This window comes from Hemitrygon akajei, chromosome 2, assembly GCF_048418815.1.
Source record: "Hemitrygon akajei chromosome 2, sHemAka1.3, whole genome shotgun sequence".
NCBI classification, from domain to species: Eukaryota; Metazoa; Chordata; class Chondrichthyes; order Myliobatiformes; family Dasyatidae; genus Hemitrygon; species Hemitrygon akajei.
Window position 1 is genome coordinate 163,717,947 of NC_133125.1, and position 10,751 is coordinate 163,728,697.

A 10,751-nucleotide genomic window follows, 5' to 3' on the forward strand; every position below is an offset into this window, starting at 1 on the left:
CCATTACTCGCTGATCTCAGCAATAAAAGCTTCGAGCAAGATTGAAATCAACCAGGACAAGAGCGGAAGTCGAGCTGGTGATTAGTGCCGTCTGCCTGAGTTTGACTTCAGTTGAACATAAGAAGTAGGAGCACGAGTAAGCCTGCTCTACCTTTGAGTGAGATCATGGCTGATCTGACCATGGACTCATCCCCACCTACCTGCCTTTTCCCCATAGCCCTTAATTTCCCAACTATGCAAAAATTAATCCAACCTTGTCTTAAATATATTTACTGAGGTAGCCTCCACTACTTCATTGGGCAGAGAATTCCACATAGTCACTACTCTCTGAGAAAAGCAGTTCCTCCTCATCTTCATCCTAAATCTACTCCCCTGAATCTTGAGGCTATGTCCCCTACTTTTAGTCTCACCTACCAGTGGAAATAATTTTCTTGCTTCTATTTTATCTATCCTTTTAATAATGTTATATGTTTCTATAAGATCTTTCATTCTTCTGAATTTCAGTGAGTAGAGTCCCAAGCGACTCAATCTCTCTTTACAGTCTAACCCCCTCATCTCTGGAATCAACTTGGTGAGCCTCATCGGCACCACCTCCAAAGCCAGGATATCTTTACTCATTTAAGGAGACCAGAACTGCACACAGTACTTCAGGTGCAGCCTCACCAGTACCCTGTACAGTTGCAGTATAACCTCCCTGCTCTTAAATTCAATCCCTCTAACAATGAAGACCAGTATTCCATTTGCCTTCTTGACAGCCTGCTGCACCTGCAAACCAACCTCCAGTGATTCATGCACAAGCAGTCCCAAGTCTCTGCACAGCAGCATGCTGCATTTTTTTACCATTTAAATAATAATCTGCTCTTTAGTTTTTCCTTCCAGATGACCTTGCATTTACCAACATTGTACTCCATCTGCCAGACCCTTGCCCACTCACTTAACATATCTATATCTCTCTGCATCTTCTGCACAATTTGCTTTTCCATTTAATTTAGTATCATCAGCAAACTACACTTGGTCCCCTCTTCCAGCTCATTAATATATATCATGAACAGTTGCAGCCCAGCACCAATCCCTGCAGCACACCGCTCACCACTGATTGCCAGCCAGAATAACATCCATGTATCCCAACTTTCTGCTTTCTATTAGTTAACCAATCCTCTGTCCATGCCAATACCATCCCCCAACTCTATGCATCCTTATCTTAGGGATAAGTCTTTTATGCGGCATCTTATCAAACACCTTCCGGAAATCCAAGAAAATAACTTACATCTGTTCCCCTCTCTCCACTGCGCTTGTTATCCTCAAAGAACTCCAGTAAGTTTGTCAAAAAGGACCTGGCTTTGCTGAATTCATGTTGAATCTGCCTGACGGAACAATTTCTTTCCAGATGCCTTGCTATTTCTTCTTTAATAATAGCTTCAGGCATTTCCCCAACTACAAATATTAAACTAACTGGCCTTCAGTTACCTGCCTTTTACCTTACATCCTTTTTTGAACAGTGGTGTGACATTCACCGTCTTCCAATCTGCTGCTACCTCCCAGAGTCCAGAGAATTTTCGGAATTTATGACCAAAGCCTTTACTATAACTTCTGCCATTTCTTCACGTACACTGGGATGCACTCCATCAGGACCAGGGGACTTATCTATCTTCAGGCCAACAACTTTGATCAGCACCATCTCTTTAGTGATAGCTATTGTGTCGAGGTACTCACCTCCCATTGCATCCATAACACTTCTCTTTGGTATGTTAGATGTGCTCTCCGCTGTGAAGACAGATGCAAAATAATCATTCAAAGCTCTGCCATTTCCTCATTACCCAATATCAATTCCCCCTCCTCGTCCTCCAAGGGACCTTTGTTCAGTTTAGTCACACTTTTCTGCTTTATATAATTATAAAAACTTCTACTATCTGTTTTTATATTTTGTGCTAATTTATTTTCATAATCTATCTTCCCTTTCTTTATTGCCCACTTAGTGTTCTTTGTTGCTTTTTAAAGTTTTCACAATCCTCCAGAATATTACTACTCTTGGCAAGTTTGTACGCACTTCACTCGTTCTCGCTCGCTGATGCCAGAGGAAGGTGAAAGAATCTTGGGTATTGGACAGGGTTTGATTGGCGTGGCTTGTGGATTCAACTTGTTTTTAAAGAACATGTTACACTTGTTTCTGGTTGTTGGTAACTTCTTTTTTTACTTGCTACTTAGTGTGATTTTGAACGGGGAACTTTAGGGCGGACTGGCTCTGTGGCCTGCAGAGAACGAATGACACAGTGTTAAATTGAACCGAGCTGAACTATACTGAACATTCTTAGATCATTTCAGCGACTCCGCGGTTTGATGTTTAATATTCTGTGTGTTCTTTGCTTGTTTTTTGCTATTTGGACTATTGGTTCTTTTTTTTTTGCATATTTAGTGTTTGATATTTTCTTTGAATGGGTTCCATGGTGTTTCTTTGTACCGTGGCTGCCTGCGGGAAGATGACTGGGATGTATACTGGATACATACTTTGACAGTAAATATACTTTGAATCATTGCAGATGCTGAAGACCGGACAGAGTGTAGGTGTTCAGCGAAACGGTCTCCCAGTCTGCATCGGGTACACCACCTATGCTCGGTCCGCCAGAGAAAGCAGGATCTCCCAGTGGCCACACATTTTAATTCCACGTCCCATTCCCATTCTGATATGTCTATCCATCGCCTCCTCTACTGTCAAGATGCCTCCTCTACTGCCACACTCAGGTTGGAGGAACAACACCTTATATACCGTCTGGGTAGCCACCAACCTGATGGCATGAACATTGATTTCTCTAACTTCCGTTAATCCCCCTCCTCCCCTTCTTACCCCATCCCTGATTTATTTATTTTCTCCCTTCCCCTTTTTGTTCTCTCTCTGCCCATCACTCTGCCTGTTCTCCATCTCCCTCTGGTGCTCCCCTGATGAAGGGTCTCAGCCCAAAACGTCGACAGTGCTTCTCCTTATAGATGCTGCCTGGCCTGCTGTGTTCCACCAGCATTTTGTGTGTGTTGTTTGAATTTCCAGCATCTGCAAATTTCCTCGTGTTCACTTTTTTACTAATTTTTTTCAACAGATACTCTGAATTTGTATTTATCCACCGTTTAAAGCCCCAGTTGGCGTGTTCCTTCCCGTCCTGAACAAACTGAGACAAGCCCTTCTCTCGGTCATTGATTTTCAGCCTTACTTGTGTCTTCCCGATCCCTCCGTCATTTAAGATTTACTGGAAGAGACCAGGACACCTTACCATTGAACATCAGCAGAATGTTCATTCCCTGAGGTTGCAGCGCTTGTGGTGGGCAATCGTGGTACTGCAGGGGTTCAACAGTTTCTCGAGAGTACAGTAAAAGCATTGAACCAGGAAGTACGTACCGGGAGCTAATATGGCTTCGAAAGGACAGGACGAGAATTTAACCGAGGAGGTAATTTGTCCCATCTGCCTGGATTTCTTTATCGATCCGGTTATACTGGAGTGTGGACACAATTTCTGCCGCTCCTGTATCACACGCTTTTGGGAAAGGGAGGAGAGAAACTCCTGTCCGGAATGTAGAGCGCAGTTTGCAGACCGCACCCTCAGGTCCAGTCGACTCTTAGCAAGACTGGCTGAAAAAGCTCGAAAACTGCACCTGAAGCCGAAAGAGAATGAAATTAAACGTCACTGCGAGGAACATGAGGAAGAAATGAAGCTGTTTTGTGAAACAGACAAGAAAATGATCTGCGTGATTTGTAAATGTGCCCAAGAGCACAGAGGGCACCGCTTTCTGTCGATTAAAGAAGCTGTTGAAATCTACAAGGTAAATATCAACCGAGTTCGATCACCTCTCTACCCTTTTGCGTCTGTATTGTCTAATTCCTTTACTCTCTGGTTCTCAGGACCAGGTTAAATCTTCTATAGAATCCCTCACAAAAAAGAAATCAGACTTTCAGCAAATGGAGAAGCAACAGATACTGAAGATTTCCGGAGTTCGGGTGAGGCCTGCCTGTGCGCAATTTCTGATCTTATTGTTTAGTTTTCGTTTCCTCTGTGGATGGCAGCACCGTATCGCAGCAGGCAGTGCTGCCTTGCGATCCAGTGACCTGGGTTCGGCCCCGATCTCTGGTGCTTTCTGCGTGGAGTTAGCAGGTTCTCCCTTTGATATAAACGGGTTTTGCGCCAATTTCAAAGCCATGCCGGTTGATTGGTTAATTGCTTGCGATGACAGCGGTGGTGTGGGAATCGACTAGGAGTTAATGGGTATGTGATGGAGAAGAGATCTCTTAGACTGAAGGAATGGGATTGGTGGGATTGCTCTGAAAATCAGCACAAATTTTGCCGACGAAATGATCACTTTGTGTCATGGTGCAGTCACATGATACGTTAATCTTTATTGTCATTTAACAGGAACAGTCTCGCCATGTTCAGTCCCACATCACAGCCCATTTTGTTGAACTGCACCAGATTCTTGCTGAGAAAAAGCAACACTTTCTCCGAGATCTCAGGGAAGAAGAGGAGAGGATTCTAAATCCAATGGAGAAAAATCTTCGTGAGATTCAAGAGAATTTAAATTCTATTCAGGAGGAAATTTCAACGTTACGAGCACGGATGAATCTAACAGACAGTGTGAGGTTTCTCAAGGTGAGAGACAATATTACAAGCACAAGGGATTCTGCAGATACTGCTGTTTGAGAAACACAAACAATGCTGGAGGAACTCAGCTGATCAAGCGGCGTCTGTGTCGTCGACATTCCAACAGGGAATCTTCATCAGGACTGGACAGGAAAGAGGCAGGGGCCAGAATAAGAAGGTGGGGTGGGGAGAGAAGTACAAGCTAACAGGTGATAGATGAAACCAGGTGAGGAAGAAGGTGGGTGGCTGGGGGCGGGGGGTAAATTAAGAAGCTGGAGACGATGGGTGTAAAGGGTATCTAATAGGAGGATGAAGAAAGGGAAGGATGTGGGGCCCTAGAGGGAGGTGATGGGTACATGAGGAAATGAGAAGAGGTGAGAGGGGAAACAGAATGGGAAATGGAATAAAGAGAAGGGGGATGGAGTGAAATTGCTGGAAGTTAGAGAAATTGATGCTACCTGGCCTACTACATTCCTCCAACATTTTGTGTATGTTTGCTTTGCATTTCCAGCATCTGTGGTATTTCTTGTGTAGCAAAATTGATGTTCATGTCATAACATTGGAGGCTACCCAGAAGGAATATGAGCTGTTGCTCCTCCAACCTGAGTGTGGTGTCATCGTAGCAGTTGAGGAGGCCATTGACTAACATACCAAAGTCAAATTGAAATGGGTGGCCACCGGGAAATCTCACTTTCTGCAGTGGACAGAACAAAATGCTCACTGAAGTGATCTCCCTGTTTGCGTAGGACCTCACTGATGTAGGGGAGGCCACACTGGGAGCATTGAATAGAGTAGAAGACCTTGATAGATTCGCAGGGAGAATGATGTGCTGGATACAGAGGCTCGTGAGGTGGTAGGCAGAGACAAGGGGAACACTATCCCTGTCATAGCAGCAGGAGGATGGGGTGAGAGCAGATGTGTGGGAAATGGAGGAGATGCAGGTGAGATCGGCTTCAATGACAGTGGGTAGTGAACTCCCATTCTTTGAAGAAGGAGGGCATCTCTAAAGTCCTGGAAGAGAAAGTCTTGTCCTGGGAGAACAGAAGTCTTGTCCTGGTGGAGACTGAGGAACTGGAAAAAGTGAATGGCATTTTCACAAGTGACAGTGGGAGGAGGTACAATATAGTCAAGATAACTCTAAGAGTCAGTAGATTTGTATAAGATATCAGCATTCATCTCTGGAGACAGAGCTTGGAAAAGGGCAGAGAGGTGTCAAAGATGTGAAAGGGGAGAGAGGTATCAGGCCAGGGTGGAAGTTCGAGGCAAAGTTGATAAAATTGATGAGCTCAGTATAGATGCATGAAGCAGTACCAATGCAGTTGTCAGTGAAGCAAAAAAAAACAATAGGAAGGAAGGCTGGAACACAGACTGTTCCACGAAGTCGACAAAAAGGCAGGCATAGCTGAAGACATGCTGGTGTCAATGGCTACACGTTGGGTTTGGAGAGAGTTGAAGCAGCCAAAAGGGAAATTGTTGAGTGTGAGGATCAGTCCACCAGGTGGTGGTGGAGGTGAAATGTGGTTCAGTGAATGTGCACGGTAACAAAATTGCAATTGGCAGTTTTGAAACAGGTGCGATGTTTACCACCAACTCAGAACGTATTGAAACTGTTCCAGCCTATTTTTGTCTCTAAACTGACTTCTCACAATGTGCAGACTTCCCAGGAATAAGCTACTGTAAGCTACAGAGCTGGTGATTGTTTCTGTGAATCTCACGTCTAAAATACATCGAGACTCTTATTATCATCTAGTTACACTCACATGCTGTGAGCGTGTCTGGTGCGGTGGGTGTGAGCATCTTTTTGTCGATGTATGGCAACTACATTTGAATTGTAGAATGTGATACAACATCTGGCTTTCTCCAGTAGAAACTAATGTTATCAGGGAAATTTGTACAGTTTCCTTTCACAGATAAGTTCTGCATGATATTCTACTATTTGCTACATCAAGGACAGCCACTTGGCCATCCCTGCTGTCAGTCCTCAGACCCAGACAAGTCTCCTTCACCAACTGACCAGCCCCATCAATAGTGAACAGTGAACCATGGTCTCTCATGTGTTTCTCCAGCTTCCCCATTGCATTCCATCTCTCCTGCATAGGTCAATGGTACCGATGGCAGCGAGATCCACATTCTCTTTACTGAATTTATTGCAGGATCTATTGAAGACCACCTTACATTTTATCTTTGGCTAAAGGCATCCACACACATTCGTTATCTTCTCCCATCCTTTATAACCTATAAATAATGTTAAATATCTGTCTGATCACCCCAGTATCTTACTCGGATGAGAATGCACGAACTGTCCTAGCTTTCCTGGAAGTCTTATCCTGCTGTCATAAATTTCCCAAATTTTCCTTGTACTTTCTCCTGTGGTCCTATGTCAGTTCCACGGTGACCTTTTTAAAAAATTATGTGTCAGCTGGAGTGAAAGTTCAGAAAAGGGAATATTCAACACTGAAAATATTGGCATGAAATTCCTGCTGTAGAAATCCAGTCTCAGTTATTTCAAACCTGTGTTTATTTTATTTTATTTCAGGAAGAAGTTCATCAGAAGAGAAGGTAGGACATGCTCTTGGCACAATTCCTTCTTAAAATAATTCAAGATTGTCCGATGTTCCGTTTATAACCAGCTGTTTAACATTTGCAGCGTAAGCGATGAAGCCCCAATGTTGTCGGTGACAGATGGTGCCCTGACGTTGGAGAAATTCAATAATCTCTTTTCGCTAGAAACATTGTTGAAAGAAACTTATATTGCCATTAAGCAAGGTAAAACTTGTACAGTTTATTTCATCTTTGCACCATTAAATAATAATTAGAAGCAAAAATTGACTGCAATAAAGTTTGTGGAGGGGATTGACCTTGGGGCACACCCTAACCAACATGGCAAAGATTTTGACACCAACCTCACTGCATCCTGCACCTATCCACACTGCATAAGTACAATACAGTCAGCTCTCCTTATCCGCGGATTCAACCAACCGCGGATCGGGAAAACCCAGAAGTTCTCTCTCCAGCACTCGTTGTTTGAGCATGTACAGACTATTCTTTCTTGTAATTATTCCCTAAACAATACAGTATACCAACTATTTACATTGTATTAGGTATTATAAGTAATCTAGAGATGATTTAAAAGTACAGGCAGTTCCCGGGTCATGAAGGAGTTCCAATCTGAGTCTGTCTTTAAAACAGATTTGAAGTCGGAACAGGTACATCCGGTACTATTTAGCGTCAGTTAGTCAAACGTTTTTCTTAGTATATAGTATATATTTTACCTTTCTATGCATATAAAACACTTAAGAAACATATATATTTCAATAATTAAACCACTGTGTTGCTTAGTAATAATTGTAGCTTTCATTGGGGCAGGAAGTTTCACACCATCCATTAAAATTGTTCCGATCTTTGACCAACTAGTCTAACGCTTTTCCAATGACCGATGGTGTTTCACCTTTTTCTGATCGCTTTATTACTTCCACTTTATTTTCAATCGTGATCGTGATTATTTTCGTGAACAGAAACACTGCGGATTCAGAGCTGCGCGGGTCCTAAAGACCACAGCACTAACACAGGTTAAATAAGGTCTGGGGTTCCGCTGGGTCCTAAGGTCCACCAGATTGAGACAGGTTAAATAAGGGACTTGAGCATCCGCGATTTTTGGTATCCGCGGGGGGTCCCGGAACCAATCCCCCGCAGATAAGGAGGGCCGACTGTACATGGGTATGAAATTCACCATAGTACTTGGGAAATTAAAATTTCCCTAATTAAACCAGAGGGAATAACAACTAAAATTGTTATGGAAATAGACCTGTACCCAGCAAGGCAGGAAATCTGTGCCACTCACCCTGTCTGACCAGTCCATGACTGCAGACTCTGCTTGACTCAGGTCTGCCCCCTGCTGGACTTATGCGTCAAGCCATTGTTATCACTTCACCACATAGAAGCATTTTAGACTGAGACTGGAAGGAGCAATAACCTTGTCCCAAAGTTGGGTTTTGAGGGAAGCATGCACAGACTAGCTGATATGGTAAAGATCTCCTCACATACGTTGAGAAGAATGATTGGCAGATTAGGGCCAGAACCATCACAATGTTCATTGTTTATGTAGGTCACCTGGCCCCTCACACCTGCCCATTTTCAATATGGCCACGGTTTCTCCACCCCAGGATTCATCTCTTCTTCTGTGCCAGACAGATTGCTCTGAATTCTCTAACATTACAGGAAATTATCTGCCTCATTCCAGCATCCAGTAACCAATCACGTCAGTCCCCTCCATCATCCATTTGCCTCCCATTCTATGACTCCGCAGTAAAAATTCCAAACATTGCACCCTTCCCGTTATAGTCACCCGCAAGATCATCTCCCGTTTCCCTCACTGTTTCTGTCTGCATGCCTCTGCACTCTCCCGGCAATCCCAGGAAACTCTCGCTCCATCCAACCCAGTGAAAATGTTCGAGAAGTTTGTTTTCCATGTATCCCTAGAATGGTGACTGTTGCCATTCAACTGGGCCTGGGGCCAATGAGTTTGACCTCCAGTCCCGACGCCACACTGCTCAATCCTTTCTCTAATTCTCTGCTTCCCTCCTCTCCACCCAACTCTACAGTCTCTGTGACCCTGGATGTGGAAACAGCAGGTCCGGGGCTCGTGGTGTCAGAAGACCGGAAGAAAGTGAAATGGACCAGGACAACGCTAGATCTTCCTGACACCGGGAAGAGATTTACAGTTGGGGATTATGTGCTGGGATCAGAGGGATTCACATCGGGAAGACATTACTGGGAGGTGGATGTGGCGGGGAATCGGCGCTGGAGGCTGGGAGTCGCCGCGGAGTCCGTGGAGAGGAAGAGAGGGGTTAAACTGAAAACAGACAATGGATTCTGGACCATCTGGCGTCAGAATGATGAGATTAATGTGAACACCTCCCCTTCATCCTGTCTTACTGCCAGTTCCATCCCTGGGAGGGTGGGTATTTATCTCAGTTATGAGTCTGGGAGAGTTTCATTTTACAATGCGGAGAACAGATCCCATCTCCACACCTTCACTGGGAATAAGTTCACGGGAAAACTTTATCCTTTCTTTGGAACTGTGGATGAAAACGAGTGGGTCAGAATCTGCTCTGTGCCCCTGCAGATCTGTACACGGGACGGGTCTGGGCATCGGCGTCAGATGCCAGGCTCAGGTTCTGTGAAAAACCTCGCTGTCACCAGATTGGTGCTGAAAGGGTCCCTTTTAATTCCCAAATTCCGCACTGTGGTCATCCAGTGAGCCTGAAATGGCATGCCTGTAGAGATATAAATGTTGACTTTAGTATTTTGATTGATTGTCTATCCTTTTGGGTGTAGTCTTACATTGAAAGTATTATGCTTCTTGGATTTACTGACCATGTCAGGGTTACATATGGTGACATATGTTTATTTTGATCTTGAATTGGAATTTACAAGACATGTCATTCAGGGATTTGGGTTTTATATATATATAAACAATGGGACTCTACGTTTACTGGCATCCTAAATGTGCCTTGTGCTGTGTATGACTGTTGGTACTGTGTTTTGCCCTGCAGGAAAACTCTTTTGCTTGGCTGTATTCATGGGTATTCATGTAAGATTGGATGATAAATAAACATGAACTTGAACTTTCAGTCCTGATGAAGGTCTCAGCTCAAACCATTGACTGTTTATTTTCCTCCATTGATGCTGACTGACATGTGGAGTCCCACCAGCATCAACTGTTTGTGTTTTATTTTGCTCAAGGGCTAAAGAGGAACAGACAAGAGAGTAAAACTGTGGTGAAATATAATTTTTTGGCAAATATTCATTTAGTTACTGCCTCACAACTGTGGGTGTGGAGACAATATTGTGTTGCGAAGAGCCAGATGCCATGGAGTGTGGACATCGTGGTTGATTGAAGCATATGGAAAAATGGGGCGTAAACCCCATTGTGTGGGTCCTCCATTGACCTGCTCCGCCTGTACTGCACAGCCTGATGGTGACAAAGGTGGGTGACTGGTCTTGACAGATTTCCACCACAAGGATATTGTGGCTGGTCTTAACGGGAAGATAGAGGATATCCAATGTCAGTTTTCAACCTTACTGTCTGCCCCCATACTCCTCGCTGCCAACATCCTCAAGCCTCCAACC

The 10,751-nt window shown here is 44.0% G+C and overlaps 1 protein-coding gene across 2 annotated transcripts; it reads left to right on the forward strand.

Moving 5' to 3' along the window:
- The first annotated feature begins 3,133 nt into the window (after window positions 1-3,133).
- Window positions 3,134-10,241, forward strand: LOC140717657 (zinc-binding protein A33-like). 2 transcript variants are annotated; one of them, XM_073031292.1, is made up of 6 exons: window positions 3,134-3,807; window positions 3,887-3,982; window positions 4,401-4,628; window positions 7,156-7,178; window positions 7,267-7,385; window positions 9,221-10,241. In XM_073031292.1, the coding sequence occupies exons 1-6, from the start codon at window positions 3,397-3,399 to the stop codon at window positions 9,877-9,879; spliced, it is 1,536 nt and encodes a 511-aa protein (XP_072887393.1). In that variant the 5' UTR covers window positions 3,134-3,396; the 3' UTR covers window positions 9,880-10,241. The 2 variants fall into 2 exon arrangements, with proteins under 2 accessions (XP_072887393.1, XP_072887383.1); XM_073031282.1 differs by having other exon boundaries at window positions 3,136-3,807; window positions 4,395-4,628.
- The last annotated feature ends 510 nt before the right edge of the window (window positions 10,242-10,751 follow it).

Bases quoted from the DNA above. Each gene is read 5' to 3' on its own strand.
- LOC140717657 (XM_073031282.1), top strand. From the start codon at position 3,397: ATGGCTTCGAAAGGACAGGACGAGAATTTAACCGAGGAGGTAATTTGT. The intron at 4,629-7,155 runs GTGAGAGACAAT...ATTTTATTTCAG, and splicing joins ACAGTGTGAGGTTTCTCAAG to GAAGAAGTTCATCAGAAGAG. The intron at 7,386-9,220 runs GTAAAACTTGTA...CCAACTCTACAG, and splicing joins TTATATTGCCATTAAGCAAG to TCTCTGTGACCCTGGATGTG.